Below are 24,427 nucleotides of genomic sequence, written 5' to 3' on the forward strand. Positions count from 1 at the left end.
CCTGTATCATTGTGGAGTACAGCAATAACCAGGGTATTCAAACACCACCGCCTTGACAGAACAGCCAGCCAATCTGACTAGGCACCCTTTTGCTGCTGTTATTACCAGTGCCAGGAATAGATTTTGCATTCTTGCATTTCCTAGCCACAACACATCAGACAAGCAAGATAAGGAAAAGACCGCAAAGGTCCAGAACTTTATAAGGGACTCTTGAGACTTTGGGGAGGAACACATAGATCGCAGAATGACATAGCTCATAAACCATAAACATGAGAGGGCTGTCAAGCTAGTAAAGAAAATAACTCAAGGGTCTTGGCTCAAAATATCGACTGTTTATTCCCCCTCCATAGGTGCTCCCAACTTGAAGATTTCCTTCAGCATTTTGTGTATGTTACTCAATGAGGACTGTGGAAGCCAAGTCATTGGTTGTACTTAAAGTGGAGGTTATTAGGTTCTTGATTAGTAAGGGTGTCAAAGGTTATGGGGTGAAGGCAGGAGAATGGTGTTGAGAGAGATAATAAATTACATAAATTGCTGGTTAGTCTGGCATCAGAATTCTGCAAATTTGTAAGACAATTTAAAAAACAATGGAGAGGGAATGGAAGAGATTTTTCAAGACAGATGATGCAAGAGGCTTTAGTTTTGCATAAAGTTATGCAATTTCAGGCAGCTGCAGCTCCAAAATCCAAGACATTTGACGATCCACACTCACTACACGTCCATCTGCGGAAAATCTCACTTTTGCTCAGAGCTCTAATATAAAACATGTTTTTTGATTGATGATGAGAGAACCAATTGCAGGAGGAAATGTTCTGAATACAAAGATCTCCTGTTCACCTGAAAATTACAACTGAGTGCAATAGTCTCATTTATGCTATTTCTTATACAATGTGCATTATAGTAAATTAGGTTTTAATTTTTCTTTGCTTTTATTTTATTTAGAGATACAGCACAGTAACAGGCCTTTCTGGCTCAAAGAGTCTGCACTGCCCAATTTTACCCATGTGATCAATTAATCTACTAACCCATGTGTCTTTGGGATGTGGGGGAAAGCTAGAGCACCCCGAAGAAACCCACACGGTCACAGGAAGAATATACAAACTCCTTACAAAGGTAGATCTGAACACAGGTCACAGGCACTGTAATAGTGTTACGTTTACTGCTACACCATCATGCTGCCCACAGGACATGGTAAACAATTCAAGGAGCAAATTCAACCACAGTCCACTTCATACCTTATACGATAATAGCTTGGAAATGCATTGCCATCCACAGATCTAATCCCCGAACAACAAGCCCACGCCTCCCAATTACACCCATGTGACCAATTAACTTACAAACCTGTACATCTTTGAACTATGGGAGAAAACTGGAGCACCCTGAGGAAACCCACATGGTCATGGGGAGAATGTACAATCTCCTTATAGTGGTGGGAATGAATCCGGGTTGCTGGTGAAGTAATAGCGTTACACTAACTGCTATGTTACAGTGATGCCCTCAATGAATTTTTGATTCTACATATGATAAAAACTTTATGAACAGTTTCTCATTTAATATACACAATCTTAAACAATCAGAACAAACCATTTGCAAAAAAAGTTGAAATCCACTAAAAATTCTGTTGGTGCAAAACCCTGATTACCTTGTATCCGTAGACTCTCTTGATATTGTATAATAAAGTATTCTTGGGTGTGCTGAAGTTTTCGTAGTTCGTTCTCAGTATCCTGAGTCAGTAGCCTTAGTTCCTCAAATGTTTGGTTTATTTGAAGGTGTTTCTGAGACATGGAGTCCAGTATACCCACTGGTGAACTTGGCTATATTAATAAAGAGACATTAGTTGATTTCACTGGTGCTTACTCAGCATTTCACTGCAAAAATCCATACCCCTATTTACTTATGTTTCTTTTACACTTACAAATACCAAGGACAAGGATTAAATGTTAAATGTTTAAAAATCCTTCCAAACAATAAATCAAAACTATCATTCCAAACATGAACCAATCAATTGTTAAAATTAAAATGTTTCAATCTACCAAGCTTGATATTCAAAAGAAGAAACTCCTCTTCATCTCGTTTACATCTAGCATCTATTTATAACAGTATTATAAGCTCACAGGATAAATGAATAACTTGGCCTTCAACTCATCTATAAAGAAATTAAACATTCTACTAAAGCAATAGAAAGATAAATTCAAAAATAAGCATTACAAATGTTATGCTCTATTGTAATTTTCATTTTGTTCTTCCCTTTTTATAGATTTTCTGTATGTTACTAAATGCTGTGCCTAAAACAACCTGTCCTAATCATGGCAAACAAGGTGAAGATGAATAACTACAAATTGTTGCAGTGATTTACTCACTGTTAATGTTTCAGAGGAATGCAATCTTTCATCAATGTAATAGAACAATAATGAAAAGGATAACATATCCATTAAGGTAGAAGAATCACAGATTTTGGTGTAGCAATTTATTTGGGTGATTTTGTCTATGTAAAAATAAACAAGATAAAGTGATATCTCAGTTTGTGACATTTTATATTTTAATGCGTTTCTGATTTAGGGAAGACTTGCGAGCAACTAATTGCCAAAAAAAATAGTAGTTACTAAGATTACTAATTTTCCAAGTATAATTATTTCACATTTAGGGTACTTCATAAGTGCCTTTATCAAAAAGTAGTTTGTTCATATAGTTGAGGCAAGGAACATCCTAAGTGACAAAATCATGAATGGCCATGTGTCCCATGCATAACATTCTCCTAACAACTTTGAAATCTGAACATGCATACTAGACTTTTTTTTCTAAAACTCCCATGGAAAATTCTCCCTTGCTCAAAGAGGGTGTAACTTCAATATTCTTCATTGAAAACAGAGATTTTCTTCATGCATCTAGAGCAAGAGCTTTAATCTAAAGGTATACATGAAGATGGTGCTAGTGAACAATACAACCATTTACATTCTGTTTCTCGCTAGTTTTTTTTTGCTGCTTGCGCACTTTTTTTGCGTGTTCGGAGTTTGATATTTTTCTTTAAATGGGTTTGATGGTTTTCTTTGTTTCATGGCTGTCTATAGGAAGACAGATCGCATTTGTATTCTGCATACATACTTTGATATTAAATGCATTTTGAATCTATGTACCAATGGCGGCAGGATCCAAAATACATTTTTTATAGTAGTCGCAGTGGACTTTGCTCCGAAGTCCGGCACTGATGCCACGACACCACCAGCCGGCTATATAGTATACATACTTTGATAATAAATGTACTTTGAATTTTGAACAAAGAAGATAGGTTTTTTTAAACTGTTTAATAAGCCATCCTTACTGCTTCACTTCTGAGGATGATTTGACACTTCTGATGCTTTTTCTTAAAACAAATAGCTTTGTCCAAGATTCTGACATCAATTTTGTAACTTTTACTATTTAGTCAGTCTCCATTTGATTACCTCCTGCTGCTCTTTGTAGATCTAAATCCAATAATCTATGTGCTCTTCCTCCTCCCCTATACTGCTGACTGATGAAGGCTGTTGTGCAGCTAAATAATGCTACATTCTGGCTTGCCAATGGCCTTTGAGTATTATAGACTATCGCTTGTCGCATGTAAATACAGGATTTTTTTTTAAATTAAGTGTTGCCACATGCAATTTAAATATCTGTTTTGCACAAACTGGAGTAGCACCACAATCTCATTATCTTGAGCAATGACAATAAAGTTCTATTCTATTAATGGCATATCATTTACAAGGATCTCTAATACAGCACTCCTTATCTGCCTCACGTTTCCATTTCTCCTACAATTTGCAGACTTTTAAGCCAATCCTGGATGAACTAATCACTACTTTACAAATGATTCATCTTCACATTTGTTCCTTTAAATCGTGTTAAGTCCTTCACCTTAGTGTCTCAAATCAGAAAAGCTTTTGCTACTTTTTACACCAGTGATTAAAGACCTAAAGCACTATCAAGGATTTCCTCCCCCTTGAATTTAGAACTTACATTTGTAGCTTCTCTAATCAGTCTCTGTTCATGGTACAAAATGTGTTTGATTGATCTAACCAGTTCCAGTGGACAACGGTCATAAGTATTCTAGAAAGAATAAAATAAATTTGAAAGTTACAAATCCATACAAAGAAATGCACAAAGCCTAAATTCACATCTCAAACTCCTTCACATGAAAAAAATGTATTTAACAACAAATTGCATTATTTTCTAAAACGTCAATCTTGATCTTGGTTGAAGGCAGAATTGTGAAATTCTAATTTTACAGATCCAATAGCAATCATTAACAAATTTAGATGGGTAATTCTGGTAATCATTTGGTTGAGGAAGGCAAAGCCTTATTCTAATCCAAGTAGTAAGCCAATTCAATTTCAGACAAATTAAATCAAGCTGTCCATTTTCCCCAGAAGAGGTGGAGAGCTAGAGTAAAAACTAGTGAAAGATTTGTCAGACGAGCAGGTAATATTGTTGAGTTGAATAAGTCATGCTTAGAAAAGATACCCCCCTCACCAGGCTAAAAAGTGTTACATAATACATTTTTACTCAGATGTTAATATAATTGAGACACTGGTGTGTGTCTGTTTGGTAAAAAAAAATAAAATTAACTCTCCCCTGGCTGCTAAAGGAGGGGGGTTGGGCATGGGGCTAGCAACACCATCCCCTTCTGTTGCCCTGTGATACAGGGAAGGCAACAGAAGCTCAAAAGACCTCATTCCTGGGAGAGGAAGGATACACCAAGAAGAGGAGCTACACCTGGGGGGAATAGGGAACAACTTAGAACACTGGCATAGGACAGAGGACTCTGGTGAGTTATTACTGGCAGCTTATTATGCGATACAATTGTTAACAAAAGTATGAAAATGAGAGAAACCAAATCATAACTGTCATAAACAATGGCAGAACAAAAATGAAATATATTTGATGTAGGTGACAGGCTGAAAAATTACTGGTAAAGGCAAAATTATCAAAAAATGTTTTAGTCAATATTGGAAACCAATAAAATATTCTACATTTTATTTGGTTTATACTGGAAAAATACAATTTACTCATTGACATACCAAATCACAGAAATAAAGCTTTATTTATATCGGACAATATTTAAAGTTAACACCTACCTTTAACTGAGTGGCATAATTCCCTAATTTCAACTTTAGTACAAAAACATCTTCACCCATTAAATGATCAGCTTTCTTCTGCAATTCCTGTATTAATGTCTCAAGCAACCTCTGTGCTCGATATTCATCTTGCGGATTCTCCAAATCTATTGAGTCCCTAAAGAGAAGCAAGGCAACAAACATTTTTTAACTTAAGTTCTTAACCAATTAATAACTAAAAAAGTACAAGGGAATTGACCAAACATTGAATTGCATTTTTAACCTAAAAGATTAATGGGAAGGGATACTGAATTTGTTTGAATACCTATGGAAGCAAAGTACAAGAAAAAAAATCATAGGATCATCGACATTTGTGGAATAAAAGATCATTCACTCCTCTCGGTCCACCACAGGCAAAACCTGGCTTAACTTTTCATTCAGAGCCTTGAAATTTAAAGACAGACAGACACATACTTTATTAATCCCAAGGGAAATTGGAAAGCAACTCAAATACTCATCAAGTACTTCTTAAATGCAGTGAATGATTTAGCATTACTACCCTTCCAGGCAGTATTCCAGATTCCCATTTATTTAAGAGTATTAACTCCCTAAAACTAACCCCTCGTCCCCCTCCCCCCATTCTTCTCTAATCCTTCTAACTACTTAACCACTCTATGCCTTCTGTCAAGATTCAAGATTCTTACCGGGTTTTTTTCTGTTTAGGTCTTACATAATTTTCTTACATAATAATCTTCTCCAAATAGCCTTCTGTCTAAAGAAAACAATTCCAAAACTGAGGAAACACAAAACACTATTCTAAGCTAAACAGTCCCTTCTCACACTCTAATTCACCAACACGAGAAAATGTGCAGATGCTAGAAACCCAAAGCAACACACAAAATGCTGGAGGAACTCAGCAGCTCAGGCAGCATCCACGGAAAGGAATAAACAGTTGACGTTTCGGGCCAAGACCCTTTTTCAGCACTGAAAAGGGGGTGAAGAAACCAGAGTTAAAAAAAAGTGGGGAGAGTGGAAAGAGGCCAGCTAGGTCAGTGGTCCCTAAGCGAGGAAACGATATGAGTCAGTGCAGTGCAGCTGACTCATATCGAGCGACCACTCTCCGTTGAACATCAATGGCTCCTCAGTAGAGATCGATAACACCACCAAATTTCTTGGTGTTCACCTGGCGGAGAATCTCACCTGGTCCCTCAACACCAGCTCCAGAGCAAAGAAAGCCCAGCAGCATCTCTACTTTCTGCAAAAGCTGAGGAAAGTCCATCTCCCACCCCCAATCCTCATCACATTCTACAGGGGTTGTATTGAGAGCATCCTGAGCAGCTGCATCACTGCCTGGTTTGGAAATTGCACCATCTCGGATCACAAGACCCTGCGGTGAATAGTGAGATCAGCTGAGAAGATCGTCCCGCCATTACAGACATTTACACTACATGCTGCATCCGCAAAGCGAACAGTATTATGAAGGACCCCACGCATCCCTCATACAAACTCTTCTTCTGTCTGAGAAAAGGCACCGAAGCACTCGGGCTCTCACGACCAGACTATGTAAGTTTCTTCCCCCACGCCATCAGACTCCTCAATACCCAGAGCCTGGACTGACACCAACTTACTGCCCTCTACTGTGCCTATTGTCTTGCTTATTATTTATTGCAAAGCCTGCACTGTTTTGTGCACTTTATGCAGTCCTGGGTAGGTCTGTAGTCTAGTATAGTTTTTTTTTTCTGTGCTGTTTTTACATAGTTCTGTGTAGTTTTTGTACTGTTTCATGTAGCACCATGGTCCTGAAAAACATTATCTCGTTTTTACTATGTACTGTACCAGCAGTTATGGTCAAAATGACAATAAAAAGTGACTTGACGATATCATTTCATACCGCCAAATCATATTGTTTCTTCGCAGCCCGGTAGCACATGTTTTGTGGCCCGGTGGTTGGGGACCACTGAGCTAGGTGATAGGTGAAGCCAAGTGGATAGGAAAGATGAAAGGCTGGAGAGGAAGGAATCTGATAGGAGAGGAGAGTGGACCATTGAAGAAAGGGAAGGAGTCGTCGTCCTGGGGGAGGTGATAGGCAGGTGAGAAGAGGTAAGAGACCAGAGTGGGGAATAGAAGGGGAGGGGAAGGGGAGTGAGGTTTTTTTTAAACCAAAGAAGAAATCGATATTCATGCTATCAGGTTGGAGGCTACCCACACAGAATACAAGATGTTGCTCCTCCAACTCTGAGGGTGGTCTCATACGTCTCTTCTATATCCTCTCTGGTACCATTTCATCCTTACTTTAGTGTGAAAGGGTAAGTTCTCTAGTTGTGCCCTTTTTTTTGCTTTGGGTCAATAAAAGTCACATGATATTTGACCAATTAAAGCTACTCCAAGGCATTCTGAGCTCAGGAATTCTTGTGACATTAGCCACAGAAGCATTACACAAAGTGGCAATGAATGAATGAAAACATTCATTAGCAAAACTTAAAGAATATTTTATTTTTGGATCATATGGCTAACATTATGTAGAGTTATTCTGAAATTTAGGAAACCTATAAAACTAATCTGAAATGCTGTTTTTACAAATGCTCTAGTGAATTCCCAGTTGACTAAGTTTTTAGTGAAGCAAATTGCATTTTGGCGGACAGGCACAGCATTAAAATCCAAACTGTATACCAAGGTCATGTTGCCAATCAAAGTACTAATGCACAAATTTATTTTTATTTTACCCCTACAATATATTCTGCAGTCTTCAAATATCTTACTGAAAAATAAAATTAGTGCAGCACTGCCATGCCAACATTCAGAGGAATCAAACTAATAGATGTCTGGCCCCTTAGATATACTTTTGAATTCTGTGGCATTTATTTTTTAAAACAATAAAAGTTCACTGCGGCATCTTCAAAATTAATCCTTTAAGCAACATTTAATCAAGTCAATTATCTGGTCATTGTCTCAATGCCATTCATGAGAATCTGCCATACTCAAATTAGTTGCCAAATTTCCAACACTAAAATTGTTGCAACACTTCAAGGAATATCTTGTGTACCAAACTTTCCAGCTCATGCAGCACAAGTTTGTTAGACTGCGTAAAAAATTATAATGATTAAAAACCACTTATAACTGCACCTTTCATGACTCCAAAGCTTCTTGAAGTACTTCACTGCCAATTAATTTTTGAAATTGAGCCTTTTGTAATGTAGGAAATGCATCAGCCAATTTATGTGCAGCAAGATCTCAAACAGTTATGTGATGTGCAACAGATAATATCAAGAATTTGTTGAGGAATAATCATCGGGTAAGACAATAGGAGAACAGATATTCTTTAAACAGTACACAGGTTAGCGTAATTAGGACAGTGAGGCTTCAGTTTGAAATCTTAATGAGAAACTTACCTGTGATGGTCGTATTACCTCAGTTATTACCAGATTACCAAACAAATATTACACTCAAAAGGATATGCAAAATAAACCAACCTGTATCAGGATAGTTAGTCATCAGTCAACTATAAATGTCATTGCCCATCCATCACACAACTGACTAGAGAAATATGATGTGTTGGAAACAGGCACTTACTACTAGAAATCTGGTGCTGAATACTCTATATGGGGAGGTGGTGAGGTATCCTTGGCGATAATTATAACTGACTTTTCATAATATGAAGCCATAGCATCTGCTCATGTATCAATGCAAGTTGAAAAAATATTTCAAAATCAGGTTTAATATCACTGGCACATGTTGCGAAATTTGTTAACTTAGAAGCAGTGCAATGCAATATATGATAATATAGACCAAAATAAATAAGTAAATAAATTACAGTAATATGTATATTAAATAGTTAAATTAGTGTAAATTCAGAAATGATTTGTACAACCTAAATTCAGTACGAACAAATTTCATTCCACATCTCAAACTTTTAGGTAGTGATTTGTGAATTCAATAAGGGTGAATTTCTGTTACCCAAATGACCAAAATGTAGAAGTTACCTTTATCTAAATAAGTTCAGAACCCAGAAAGTTTGTTCCAAGAAGTTAGCTCATTAGATCCACTTTTTTCATTAGTCTAAGCTGATCTCATTGGGAATTAAAACTTTTCCATATTTCTTGATGAATTAATATATTAATCGCAGCATTGAAAATTTATTCACTTAGCATCCACAGCCATCTGGTTAAGATGGGATTGCATTTCCTTCAAGAATTAACTTCAAAAACTGGCAGTGAACCACTTCATGTTGTATTGGAGTCATGAAATGTGGTATAACTGTTCTTAATCATTTAAACTTCTTTTACACATTGACAAACTCACGCAACTGAAAATTACGTAGGAGCAATTACATTTTTAAGTGGTTTGATTTTCAAGTGATTATAACACCACATTGGCAGTATAGTCCCAACTTACTTTCTAGCGCAATTAAAAAAGAATTGAAAGACTGAACGAATTCCAACAGCAGAAATGTGTAGAGACTGATAACGTTAACATCCAAAATGAATGAGAGTTTAAGCATTGTTCAAGCTGGCAAAATGTTGATAGAAGAAACTATTTCATGAAAAAAAACACCATGTTTTTAAAAGTAGTTATCTTTGGGCATGGAAAAGATGTAAAAGGACTAACTGATAAGTGTATCACAAGCTGTTTGAAACTTGAAAATGATAAAGTATAACTGAAGACACATGGAGGGCTGCAGATGCTGTCAAGAATCTGAAGCAACACCCAAATTGCAACATCAAATTGCAGATCTGGCGGGAAATAGAACAGTCGATGTTTCGACCCTTCATCGAGACCACATTATAACCTTTCCAATAGCAGCCAAATAACACTAACTACTGAATAATTTGACTTACTCTTTCATCTGAATTGTACATACCATGCCTGGCTTTCAATCCACTGCGATAAATAATGCCGAACTTCAATTGGAAAATGCTGCCCATACAAGGACTGCATCTGACGCAGAGCTTCGCCCTGAAGCTGCTGGGCCTGAATCCATACTGACATGGTCTAAGATCTGAAAGGTAAATAAAAATCACTTACCCAAGCTACAAAATAAACAACCAATTCAAGTAAGTGAACATGGATTTACAAAAGACAGTTTAAATAAGAAAATGAAGTTTTGCATTCCATAAAGCAAAGGTGTCCTAAAATAAAATGTAATTTTTGAAGTTGCCAATTTTTTTGTTTTAAACTCTTACAGTACCTACAGCTATTGAAATAAATGTGCACAGAATTTATTGAAATATTTTTCCACTAGGAAAGAGCTTTTACTGTAATAGGGCAAAATCCTTTTAAAGTTTTTATTATTAGATGTCAATTGAAGAATAATCAGTAATTAAGCAGGGGTGATAAAGATAAGTAGCCTCTCAGGAGCATTTAATTGTAGCAAGTTACATGGTTAGTTAGCATGAGGTTAGAAATTCAATTGTATGTATTTTTTTAAATATCAGTTGTATAATTGAGAAGATTTATTAAAACTCTTGGCAAATTATTCAATAAAACCTACAGTGTGTTTTAATTATGAAGTGTGACTGAATAGGAAGGGTGCATTTTCGTTGGTGGACCGACTGATGGGAAACCTGATAGCAGTGTAAAATATTATGAGAGACATACAGAAAACACTGAACAGTACAGCACAGTACAGACCTTTTGACCCACAATGTTGTGCCAACCTATATAAACTTACTCCACAATCAGTCTAACACTTCCCTCCTACACAGTCATTTTTCTTACATCCATGTGCTTATCTCATAGCCTCTTAAATGTGGCTATTATATCAGCCTCTACCAGCACCCCAGCAGTGTGTTCCAGGCACCTGCTACTCTCTGTTAAAAAACACAACAACCACCACCTCTGACATCTCCCTTAAACTTTACTCTACTCACCTTAAATGGATATCCTCTTGTATTGCCATTACTGTCCTGGGTAAAATGTGCTTTATGACAGCATCTATGCCTCTTACTCTCTTATACACCTCTATAAAGTCGCCGCTCACCCTCCTTTGCTTCAAAGAGAAGAGCCTTAACTTGTTTAATCCTTCCTCATACAATGTATTCTCTAATCCAAGCAACACCCTGGTAAAGCTCTTCTGTAGTGTCTAAAGCTCTCTCTAAAGTTTCCACATACTTATAAATGAACCCTCCTGTTCCAGTCACTTACACTCAAGGTCAAGATACCAGCTCCATAAAGTTATCAGAGATGCCAAAAGACAATACCAGTCCAAAATTGAGTCCCAGGCCAGCAGTCAATTGTGGTGGGGCTTACACATTATAATGGACGACAAAACCAAGTCAGACAGCATTGCCAATATCATATCCCTTCCCAATGAGCTTAATACATTCTATGCATGTTTTGAAAAGCAGCAGACTGGTACAACACCGATCTTCTCAACAGTCTCCAATGTATCTGAACCCATAATAAACTTCACGGATATGAGATTTGTTTTCAAGAGAGTAAAGCCAGGATTGAATGATGTGGCTTGGGACACCAAGTGGCTGCGGAAGCATCCAGTGCCCCTGTTTGTGTCCTTAAATCCTGGACAAGTCAGCTGGCATGGGTATGTGCAGACATTTTTACCCTCTTCCTGCTTAAATTTGAGGTTCCCACCTGATTTGACCACTATCATCCCTGTATACAAGAAAAAAAAAGTAACAAACTTTAAGAACTACCACTCAATGGCTCTGACATTCACCATCATGAAGTGCTTCAAGAAGCTGGTCACAGCATATATTAAGTCCAGCCTCTCAGACAATCATGCCCCACTACAATTTAAAAACAGGTCTACAGGAAATGCCATTTCCTGGCCCTCACTAGAAATGCCTGGTCATCTCTAAAACATCTAGACCAGGGATTCCCAACTTTATTTTATGCCAATGACCAATACCATGAAGCAAAGGGTCTGTGGACTCCAGGTTGGGAACCCCGATCTAGACAGTCAGTATATCTACATTAGACCATTGTTTATTGACTACAGCTCTGGCTTCCGCACTATAATTCCATATAAACTCATTGCCAAAATTAGACCTGAGAGTCAACTCCTCCCTCTGCAACTGGATTTGTGAATTGACACAATCAGTAAGGGTGGGCAACAGCACCTCTGCCACAATTATTCTTAGCATGGGAGTCCCACAAGAGTGTGTCCTTAGCCTGTACTCTATTCCTTGCACAATCATGACTGTGTGGCTAGATTCTACTCTAACTCCACCATAGTGGGCCACATCTCAAACAATGACAACTCAAGAGTTCAGAAAAGACAGCTTACAATGTTTTCCTCAAACGGCAGCAAAACAAAACAGCTGGTCATTGACTTCAGGAGGTGGGGAGGGGGAAGGGTTCTGCCCCTGTCTGCTTCAACAGTGCTGAGGTTGATAGCTTCACATTCCTTGGAGTGATCACCACCAACAGCCTGTCCTGGCCCAATCATAGATGCCACAGCTAAGAAAGCTCACCAATGTGCCTACTTTCACAGGAGGCTCAAGAAATTTGGCATATCCCTGTCAACCCTTACCAATTTTTAGTCAATGTACCAAGGAAAGCATCCTCTGGATGCATCATGGCTTTTGTAAGGCAACTACTCTGCCGTGACCCCAAGAAACTGCAGAGCTGTGGACACAGCTCACTACATTATTGAAACCAGCCTCCCCACCATTGACTGTCTACACTTTTCCCTGCCTCAGTAAAGCAGCCAGCATGATGGACTCTTGACCTCAAAAGCAACCTCATTAATGATCTTGCACCTTATTAGTTACCTGCACTGCACTTTCTCTGTAATTGTCGTACTTTATTCTGCATTATTGTTTTACCTTGTACAACCTTGATGCATTGTTGGTACAGATCAATTCATTGCACAGTATACAAGACAAGCTTTGTACTGTACCTTGGTATATGTGCCAATAATAAATCAATTCCAATTCTCCACCTTTCCAATGCTCAGGATACAAAAGCTTGAAATCACACATCACCTTGCTTAAGTTTCTATCCTGCTGCTATAAGACTCTTGATTGGGCCACTTGTAGATTAAAAGACAAGTTCTTGATCTCTCTCATCCTGGCTCTTGCACCTTGTCTGCTACACTGCACTTTCTCTGTAACTGTAACACTATATTCTGCATTCTGTATTGCTTTTCCCTTTGTACTTATGCTTTATGACTTGTCTGGATGGCGTGCATTTTTTCCATTCTATTTTGATACATGTGACAATAATAAAAACCAATTACTGATTACTTCTACCTGATGCAAGATGGTGCTGGTGTTACACAAAAACATTGTGCAGACAGCTAACAAAACTACTAACTATTCTACTAAGTATACTTTTTTTGGACTACGATTACTGCAATCCATAGCCTGCAATTCCCCTTTGGGAGCCGTCCTTTTGAATAATCCAAACGACCTGTCGTTTTTGCAGTATCCTGAAAGATTTGGCAAGACCCAGGTCAGAGAGAGATAAATGAACTGATGTTTAGCTGGCTTAAGCCTGAGCCAGATTAAAAAGACTAAGGCATCGAGGGCGTGGGCAAGGGACGAACTGGTGTTCAGCTTGGTGAGGTTTTACTCACTACCGCGTTGAACTGACACTGCAGCCATCCGGGTTCCTATGTTGTCTCAGTGCTAATTGGTTCCATGGCTGTGGGCTCACTTTAGGGAACGCTGTGATTCATGTTCTGTATGTTATTTGTTTACTTTTTTTTGTACAATTATTTAATTGCATATTGGATGCTTAACAGTCTTTATTGCCTGGGTTTTGTTTAGTGGATTCTATTGCGTTTCTTTGTTTTGTAGCTGCCAGCAAAACAATGAATTTCAAGGTTGTATATGGTATACATACTTTAGATATTAAATATACCTTGAACATTTTGAGACAATTGAAATTTCAGAAGTTAGGCCAAGTGTGTGTACACAGTCGTTTTTCTTACAATTTCCTCTTTCTTCTCCGAAGAGGTGGATGGGCGGGTTAGTTGGTTTGCTGATGACACAAAAATTGGTAGCAGTGTCTAGAAAGCAGGGAGTGTGCAGAAGCAGAACCAGTCGGCCAAATGGCCTAACTCTGTTATGTTTCATAGTCTAAGGTCGCTGATGGATATAGCAGGATATAGATCAGTTTCAAATATAGGGAGAGAAATAGCAGATAAAGTTAAATTGAGGCAAATTAGAGGGGTTGCACTTTAGAAGATCAAATCTAACAAGTGCACAGTTAATGGCAGGACCCTTAGCAGCATTGATCCTCAGAGGGATCTTGAAGCCTAATTCTATAATTCCCTGAAAGTGGCTGCATAAATTGACAGGGTAGTCAAGAAGGCATATGGCAAGCATGCCTTTATTAGTCACTGAGTTCAAGTCAGGAAGTTAATGATGCAGCTTTATAAAATTCTGGTTAAGCCACATCTGGAGTTTGCATTCAAGTTCTGGTCTCATTACAGGATGGACGTGGAAGCTTTAGAAACAGCACAAAAGAATTTCTTCTCTCCCTCCCCACAAGGATGCTATTTGAATAGAGGGAATGTGCTATAAGGAGACACTAAACAAACCAGGGTTGTTTTCTCTGGAGCAGTGGAGGCTGAGAGGAGACCTGACAGAAATTTATAATATCATAAGAGTCACAGGTAGAACAGATTGCTGGTAACACACACAAAATGCTGGTGGAACACAGCAGGCCAGGCAGCATCCCATAGACCTCCCGTCCCATGATCCTCTCCCTTCTCCAGCTCTGTATCCCTTTTGCCAATCACCTTTCCAACACTTAGCTTCACCCCACCCCCTCCGGTCTTCTCCTATCAGTTCTGATCTCCCCCTCCCCCTTTCAAATGTCTTACTATCTTTTCTTTCAGTTAGTCCTGACAAAGGGTCTCGGCCCGAAATGTTGACAGTGCTTCTTCCCATAGATGCTGCTGTGCTCCACCAGCATTTTGTGTGTGTTGCTTGAATTTCCAACATCTGCAGATTTCCTTGTGTTTGCAGATTGCTGGTGTCACTTTCCTAGAATCAAAGAGTCCAATACTGGAGGGCATGATTTTAAGATGTGAGAGGGAAATCAAAGGAGATGTGCAGGGCAAGTTCTTTTTTAAAACAGAGTGCTGGGTGTCTGAAATGCACTGCCAAGTGGAGGCAGACATGATAGAGGCATTTAAGAGTCTCTTAGAAAGGCACATGAATATGCAGAGAATGGAGGGATATGGACTATCTGTAGACAGAAGGGATTCGTGTCATGAGGATAATTAGCTCATGAGGACACATCATGAGCCAAAGGGCCTGTTCATATCCGTACTGTTCTATCATCATATGCCATATTCAAGGCCATCCTCAGAGCTGCCTCTGTTGCTTCCCTACTGTCTGAACAAGCTAAAGTTGCTTCCCAGTCAGCTCCCAATTCTGAACTTGCATCTCTCCTTGAATCATGCTTCTTAATATGCAAGAACAATTCCTTCGCTCTAAAATGCAAAGGAAATCACCAAAATAATGTCTTTCAGGATTCATACAAATCAGACTTTAGTTTTGCACTTTCACTTAAAATAAAAACCTCAACATTCAATCTTGGACAGGTTCATTAAAAGTAAACAGCAAAATATTAGAAATTAACACAACCCTACAATGTACACTTCCTTGAGTACTTAAGTAAAAACAGATTCAAATAGAATTATAACAGAATGGAAGTCAACCCATCAGGTTGGCCCCTTTGCACCCCACTCCTGCCCCTGTGCAGTCCTGCAAATGCTTTTACCTTCAAATATTAAATGAATGGAACTAGATAGGCATCTTGTGCAGCATGGACAAGTTAAACTGAAGGGCCTGCTTCTGTGCTGCATTATTATAGAATAAACTTTTCATAATTAGTCTATTTGCAAATACTCTAAAAATCAGGACTGAAAATTTGATAATTGCGTAAATAGTGGAATTCTATATTAGAGTATGGGAAATAGTATGTCCCAAAAATTGAAACCTCAAGATCTTAAATAGGTTTCACATAAAATGCAGTGGCCTGAATTTTCTACAGGCCCACAATCCCTTATCCAAAATCCTTGGGGCTAGTTGCATTTCGGAATTCAGAATTCTTCAGATTTCAGAATCACTCCTTATTGGTTCCGGGACCCCCCATGGATACCAAAAAACACGTATACTCAAGTCCCTTATTTAACCTGTCTCAGTGCGGGTGGACTTTAGGATCCTGCGGAACTCCAGACCTACGCACGTCCTCCCGTATACGTTAAATCATCTCTAGATTACTTATAATATCTAATACAGTGTAAATGCTATGTAAATAGTTGTTATACTGTAATGTTTAGGGAATAATGACAAGAAAATTTTTTTATTTCCAACAAGAACATTCAATAAAACGTAAAACTATACAGCTTCAAACGAACTGAATCAAACATGTGGTAAATAATTTACTGGAATAAATGTAGATCATCACTGTCACTATAAAACTTAAGTAACTTGTCTTTCTGTTTCATTAAATCATATACAGTGGTAGCTCCGACACCATATTCTTCAGTTAAGGCCAATTTATACTTCTGCGTCGAATCTACGCCATAAGCATGGCGTAGCTGCATACCCTACACCGTAGCCTGACGCGCACCTCCCCAAAAATGTAACTATGCATTGCAGCGACACAGACCACAACAACTGATTGGTCCGCTTGGCAGCATCGCATTTCCTCCTATGCATTTTGAGTTTTAGTTCAGGTGGAAGTCAACAGGCTGTAGAAGCAAGCTACAAACTGGCGTCAAGCACAGTGTCCTCCATAATTTCGGAGGTCTGTAAAGCTTTATGGAAAGCATTGCAGCCAAGAGTTCCTTCTCTGCCCTTCAGTCGCCCAATGGGAAGATATTGCAGCTGATTTTTGGCAACTATGGAACTTTCCAAACTGTGTCGGCAGTTTCTGTGCTCAGTTTCAGTCGCCATTGTTTGAAGTACACAAAGAAACTCAACAAGAAGAAACTCAACACAGTGGCACAGAAACCTCACCGCCAACTAGTGCTTTGGCAGTGAATTGCAGAGCGATGTAGACACACCAACGCACAAGGATAAATGCTCATAACAGCATAGGCCACTTGCGTAGAGCCTACACAGAAATATAAATCAGCCTTAAGACACTGCACAGACACACCACGATCAAGCTTCTGCAATAACTCCACTTTCTGCATTATTGATAATGATAGATGTTTCCTTCTCTTTATCTCATTGTTATCCATCGGGATATCTGCAGCTCTTTTTGACATTTTCACAGTGAAATTAAACACAAAGTCAACAGTGAACACAAAATATCAGCAAACAGCAAATGCACATGTAACCAGTACGAGCGTTGAGCCACAACTGACGTCTGGCGGCCTCTGCTAGGGAATGGAGGGATTCTGGCGAAAAAACTTCAGGTTTCGGAGCTCTTTGGATTTCAGAATTTCAGATAAGGGATCGTGGACCTGTAGTAGGCTAAAAGTGGGCTCCTATCTTACTTGTTATCGCAAAGTAAATCTTGAAGCAACTTTCAACCTTCTCATATACAAGGTTGAATGCAAAAATCAATAAGCTATCAAACCTAACCTGCTCCTTCACAAGATTTGATACTGTACATCAGCCAGAGATTAGGGTAACAAAGGGTGTAAAGTTATAATACTTGCTTTCTAGACACCTATTGAGCACCACATAAAAACAGAGCTTGCCCGTTCAAGTACAAATCAATTTTATACTGTCTTAATTATAACCCGATTACCTTCCTGATTCTAAAAATTTACTTTCAAGAGTTAGGATATTGCATTCCTTCAGAGATAAATCACTGCAGGAAATTTAAAAAGGAGTCCTTAATTTTACTTGTTCTCAAATTATCTTATGTTATTTCTCATTTGGCTTTCTGTACTTTGCACTAAATTGAAACATCCCATATTTGCATTTCTAATATAAACTTTACATATTTCAGTAAAGATTTTTCAGTCTGAATGATTTGAGAAGTATGCTGTTACCTGCCCGGATAACAGATCCCAGACTCCCTATAGTGGACTCCTAGCTATATTGCTCAATGACTACATGCTGCAGTGCAAAAAGCCACCATAATACTGTAATCACACATATATAATGAATAGTGCACACCATTTTTTTCCAACTATGAAAAATTATTAAACCTGACAGTAAGACCAATTCAACATCACTCAGTCTGAACACATATCCTTCGAGGACAGAAGCAGGGGACGTTAAAAACTTAAACCAGTTCTGATACATTAAATTAAATGTAATATCCTCTATTATAATTAAGGACTATGCTTGTTTATAAAGTTTATAATTGAGAATAAAACTTTTGACAATTTTTAATAAATTCAGCAATGAAATAGTTCCAGCAAACTAGGGTTCAATCCTGATTTCCAATGTTTTCTGTGTTGAGCCTGCATGTGTCTACATTGGTTTCCTCTGACTACTGCCCATAAAAGGCATGTGTTCTAAGTAGCCACTAAATTACCCCTGGAATGCCAGTGATCAGTAGAATCAGAGAACAGCTAATGGAATTATAGGCAGAAGAACAAAAAGGTAAATGGGTGATTGAAAATCAGTACAGACTAGGTGGGCCAATATGCCTGCACCTGGGCAGCATGACTATGAATGGCCTGTGCCTTATACGTTAAAACAATGCTTCCACTTGCAATGAGATTATATCCTAGGAAACCAAGTGTGTTCTTTACTAGCCATTACTTAAAACTAGAATATAAATTATTGCTTGATATTTGGTAATTTATTATTTTAAAGCAAAAGTAATCCATAAAGGATTGAGAAAAAGATTAGGATAGAAAGGCACGGGATTGGGATTGCTGTCTCTTATGTTACAGTTAGTGGAGAGGCTGTCTCAACTCCAGCAGTCTGGGTTCAATCCTAATCTTCGGAGTTTGCAGATGAAACAGTTATTTAGCAGTCCACAAGTAGGTGGTCCCAAAGGTAATAAAGGTAGTAAAAATAGGTCCTAAAATTTTGCAAAATTAGAAATTCAGATACAATGTTCTGGTTATGAGTGTTATAAGTTCAAAGTAAATTTATCAAAAGTACATTTATGTCACCATATTCAACCCTGAGATTAATTTGCTTGTGGGCAAATCCATAACAGAATAACCATAACAGAATCAATGAAAGACTGCACAAGTTTGAGCAGTCAACCACTGTATAAAAGACAAACTGCACAAATACAAAAATAAAGAAATAATAATAAATAAATAGGCAATAAGTATCGAGAACATGAGATGAAGAGTCCTTGAAAGTGAGCCCATAGGTTGCGGGAACATTTTAGTAATTGGGCGAGTGAAGTTATCCCCTTTGGTTCAAGAGCCTGATGGCTGAGGGGTAATATCTGTTACTGAACCTGGTGGTCTAAGTCAGCTAATCAAATCCTGTTTTGTGGTGTGATTTTAGCACTGGGCAATAATAACCAATCAAGAAATTTGACTACTGGGAAAGACCACTGACATTCACAGGAAATTATAGTAATGGAACTACTTATTACTCAAGCTGAATTGACCAGCCTGACTATCAAAGAATAAGCAGAAAACATACTAACTCAAAACATGCTCATCTATTGAATACAGAACAAGAGAAAAAGTTTATAACAGCAGCATAAATTTAAAAAACACATTTGAGACGCTTCAATAACTAATTTACTTTTGAGGCCGGGGTGGGGGGGGGGGGGGGTCATCGATACCAAATTAATACTAAGCTGGATGTACTTTCACCCAGCTCTCCAAAATGATAAGCAAAAATTTTTTTCCAGCAGTGCAGTTTACACAACGGTATTGCAATGATATCAATTTCCAAAAGTTCCACAGAAAAACTAAAGATAGCAACATATTGTATGCCCCTGAAAAATGCTGCTGCGACTGCACCAACCAAATGAAATAAATTACATATCTTGTCCTCTATATTGCAATTTTGACTCAATGTGACGCATAGAAATTAATTCTTAGCACTTGTGTAGCACATTCACACATTCAACAATGCTAGTAAGAAGCTTCATGAAGATGGTATCTCCATTAACCCACAAATACTATCTGATAATGTTCCACTTTAATATATTCCTACTTAAGGTCAACTCATAACCACAAACACAGCCATTTACAGAATTTGAACAAGGAAAGTGACACCATACAAGTCATATTAAACTCTGGAGCCACTCAGCAAGTCAGGCAACATCAATGGAAGATTTCAGGGCAAAATCCTTCATCAGGTCCTTTCCTGTGCAGCCTCTCCCAACAAAAATAATGCTGGATACTAAAACGTTGCCCCAGCCCAAATTCACCTTAACATACATGAAAGCTACCAGTATCAAAACAGACTGTGACTCTTCATCTGGGCTCAATAAACCATCATAGACTTCACCTCCATGCTGCCATCATCCTAATTAAATACTTATTTAAAAAGATGACATGCAATGTGCATTTCTTGAAACATATTTAACATTTACACAGTACTGTAGCGCCTCACTTCCTAGCGTATCCGAACCGACTCACAATTAGATAGCCTACGGGGGTTTGCGAGCACAGAGCTTTGGAGCCTCTTCGCCATGGGGGGCCGGTTGACAGAGGCTTAAAAGTGAGGCTGAAGTTTTCGAATAAAGTTTTTCCTTCGACTGCAGTTACCGACTCCGTGTCGTAACTTTAGCGCTGCTTGTAGCACACCGCTACAATTGGTGACCCCGACGGTCCAAACGATTTTTGGACCAGAAATGACCGACGCCGCCTCTGTTCATGCGGTTTCGTTGAAACTGCCGGGTTTCTGGACACAGCGCCCGGACCTATGGTTCCAGCAAGCCGAAGCCCAATTCCACGTTCGCCGGATCACCTCAGAAGACACCCGCTACTACTACGTGGTGGGCTCCCTCGACCAGGACACAGCTGCCCAGGTCGCGGAGTTCGTACAGTCGCCCCCGGCAGACGGCAAGTACACGGAATTCAAAGCCCTGCTCCTCAGGACTTTCGGACTCTCACGGCGCGAGCGGGCTGCCCGTTTACTGCACCTGGATGGCTTGGGCGACAGACCTCCATCGGCTTTAATGAATGAGATGTTGTCTCTGGCCGAGGGACACACAGGCCTCATGTTTGAGCAGGCATTCCTGGAGCAGCTGCCCGAGGACATACGCCTGCTGCTGTCCGACGCGGATTTCAGTGACCCCTGGAAGGTGGCAGCCCGGGCGGACTTGCTGTGGAACGCCAAAAAGGTGAGCGGGGCGTCCATCGCACAGATCTCCCAGCCACGCTCCCGGCAGCAAACCAGTCCAGGCCCGGCCGCAGAGCCCACTAACCCCCGGCCCAATGACCACTGGTGCTTCTACCACCAGCGGTGGGGCGCAGAAGCCCGCCGTTGCCGCCCGCCCTGCAAGTTCCCGGGAAACGCCAGGGCCAGCCGCCGCTGATGGCTACGGCGGCTGGCCATCGGGATAGCCTCCTGTATGTGTGGGATAGAAGGTCGGGACGCCGGTTTTTGGTCGATACTGGGGCTGAGATCAGCGTTTTACCTCCGACGAGTTACGACACCCGCAGCAGGGCACCGGGTCCCCCCCTGAGGGCCGTGAATGGCAGCACAGTAAGGACCTATGGCACCCGTCAGGTGCAGCTACTGTTCGGCCCCAGCCAGTTCACGTGGGACTTCACACTGGCCGCCGTAGCCCAACCGCTTCTGGGTGCGGATTTTTTGCGAGCTCACAGCCTGCTGGTTGACCTGCCCAGGAAGAGACTGGTACACGCCGAGACCTTTCAGACGTTCTCCCTGGGCGCGGCCCAGTTGCCAGCCCCTCACCTCGGCTCCATCACGCTGTCCGACAACGACTTCACCAGGGTCCTGGCGGAGTTCCCATCGGTTCTGGCACCGCAGTTCACAGCAGCCATGCCCAGGCACGGCGTACAGCACCACATCCCGACACAGGGACCACCCCTCCATGCCCGTGCTCGGCGGCTTCCCCCGGACAAGCTCCGACTGGCGAAGGAGGAGTTCCAGAGAATGGAGGAATTGGGGATCATCCGGCGGTCCGACAGCCCCTGGGCTTCCCCCCTGCACATGGTGCCCAAAGCGACGGGGGGCTGGAGACCGTGCGGCGACTACCGCAGGCTGAACGAGGCTACCACACCGGACCGCTACCCTGTGCCGCACATTCAGGACTTTGCGGCAAACCTGCACGGCGCCCGGATCTTCTCCAAGGTCGACCTTGTCCGAGGGTACCATCAAATCCCGATGCATCCTGACGACGTCCCCAAAACGGCTCTCATCACCCCGTTTGGCCTCTTCGAGTTCCTCCGCATGCCGTTCGGCCTGAAGAATGCCGCACAGACGTTCCAGCGGTTAATGGACGCGGTGGGACGGGACCTGGACTTCGCGTTCATCTATTTGGATGACATCCTCATAGCCAGCGGCAGTCGTCAGGAGCATCTGTCCCACCTCCGTCAACTCTGCGCCCGACTGAGTGAGTACGGTCTTACAATCAACCCTGCCAAATGCCAGTTCGGACTTGATACCATTGACTTCCTGGGCCACAGGATTACTAAAGACGGGGCAGCCCCTCTGCCCGCTAAGGTAGATGCGGTCCGCCACTTCCCCCGACCCACCACGATCAAAGGCCTTCAGGAATTCGTAGGTATGGTCAATTTCTACCGCCGCTTCCTCCCTTCAGCTGCCCGGATCATGCGCCCCCTGTTCGCCCTGATGTCGGGTCCGAGCAAGGACATTACCTGGGACGAGGAGTCCGCCGCCGCTTTCGTTCAAACGAAGGAAGCTTTGGCTGACGCCGCAATGCTAGTACATCCCAGAATGGACACCCCTACCGCCCTCACAGTGGACGCATCAAACACGGCAGTCGGTGGGGTGCTGGAGCAGCTCATCGCAGGTCGCTGGCAACCCCTGGCGTTTTTCAGCAAACACCTGCGGCCACCCGAGCTCAAGTACAGTGCTTTTGACCGGGAACTGTTGGCGCTCTACCTGGCAATCCGGCATTTCAGGTACTTCCTAGAAGGTCGGCCCTTCACCGCGTTCACGGACCACAAACCGCTTACCTTTGCGTTTACGAAAGCATCCGACCCCTGGTCATCCCGCCAGCAACGCCACCTGTCCTACATCTCTGAATACACAACGGATGTCCGGCACGTCTCGGGTAAGGACAATGTCGTGGCGGATGCGCTCTCTCGCCCTACCGTTCATGCCCTTTCCCAAGGGGTAGACTTTGAGGCACTGGCAGAGGCACAGCAGGTAGATGAGGAGATTCCGAGTTACAGGACTGCAGTCTCTGGTTTGCAGCTCCAGGACCTCCCCGTGGGCCCAGGTGACAGGACCCTACTCTGTGACGTCGCCACCGACCAGCCCCGTCCGGTCGTCCCCGCAGCCTGGCGGCGACGTGTTTTCGACTCCATTCATAACTTGGCGCATCCCTCCATCCGGACAACTGTCCGGCTGGTTTCCAGCAGGTTCGTTTGGCACGGTCTCCGCAAACAGGTCAGTGAATGGGCCAGAACGTGCATGCACTGCCAGACGGCCAAGGTTCAGCGGCACACCAAAGCCCCACCGCAGCAGTTCCATCCCGCCCACCGGCGTTTCGACCACATTCATGTGGATATGGTGGGCCCCCTGCCAGTGTCGCGCGGAGCGCGTTACCTCCTGACTATCGTGGACCGGTTCACAAGATGGCCAGAGGCGGTCCCGCTCACCGACACCACCTCCGAATCTTGCGCCCGAGCCCTGCTCGCCACCTGGATATCCCGCTTTGGTGTACCAGCCCACATTACCTCCGACAGAGGCGCCCAGTTCACCTCCAGCCTGTGGTCAGCTATGGCCAGCCTTTTGGGGACTCAGCTGCACCACACCACTGCCTACCACCCACAGTCGAACGGGCTGGTGGAGCGTTTCCACCGTCACCTGAAGTCGGCCCTCATGGCCCGCCTGCGAGGAGCCAACTGGGCGGACGAGCTTCCCTGGGTCCTTCTCGGCATCCGCACAGCGCCCAAGGACGACCTGCACGCCTCGTCGGCCGAGTTGGTATACGGCGCGCCCCTGGCCGTCCCCGGGGAGTTCCTACCAGCCCCGAGGGGGCAAGAGGAAGAACCCGCTGCAGTCCTGGGCAGACTTCGCGAGAAGCTCGGTAACCTGGCCCCCATACCCACTTCACAGCATGGGCGGCACCCGACCTGCGTACCCAAAGACCTACGGAACTGTAAGTTTGTGTTTGTACGAAGGGGCGGGCATCGGCCACCGCTGCAGCGGCCATACGAGGGGCCGTTTACGGTGCTCCGGAACAACGGGTCCACGTTCGTGCTGGACGTTGGGGGGAAGGAGGAGGTTTTCACGGTGGACCGCCTCAAGCCGGCCCATGTGGACCTGGCGCAACCGGCCGAGTTTCCGGCGCCTCGGCGCAGAGGCCGA

At 42.0% G+C, this 24,427-nt stretch overlaps 1 protein-coding gene across 1 annotated transcript in view; it reads right to left on the minus strand.

The window, feature by feature from the left end:
* LOC132384870 (signal transducer and activator of transcription 5B-like) overlaps nt 1-24,427 on the minus strand; it is a 114,902-nt gene that overhangs the window by 31,570 nt on the left and 58,905 nt on the right. The window contains exons 3-6 of the mRNA XM_059956481.1: nt 9,946-10,083; nt 5,109-5,265; nt 3,991-4,080; nt 1,643-1,814 (exon numbers count right to left, since the gene is read on the minus strand). Coding sequence (XP_059812464.1) covers nt 1,643-1,814; nt 3,991-4,080; nt 5,109-5,265; nt 9,946-10,073 — 547 coding nt within the window. The 5' untranslated portion in view covers nt 10,074-10,083. The remainder of the gene's footprint in view (nt 1-1,642; nt 1,815-3,990; nt 4,081-5,108; nt 5,266-9,945; nt 10,084-24,427) is intronic.

Source organism: Hypanus sabinus, chromosome X1 (genome assembly GCF_030144855.1).
Source record: "Hypanus sabinus isolate sHypSab1 chromosome X1, sHypSab1.hap1, whole genome shotgun sequence".
In the NCBI taxonomy this organism is placed as follows: domain Eukaryota; kingdom Metazoa; phylum Chordata; class Chondrichthyes; order Myliobatiformes; family Dasyatidae; genus Hypanus; species Hypanus sabinus.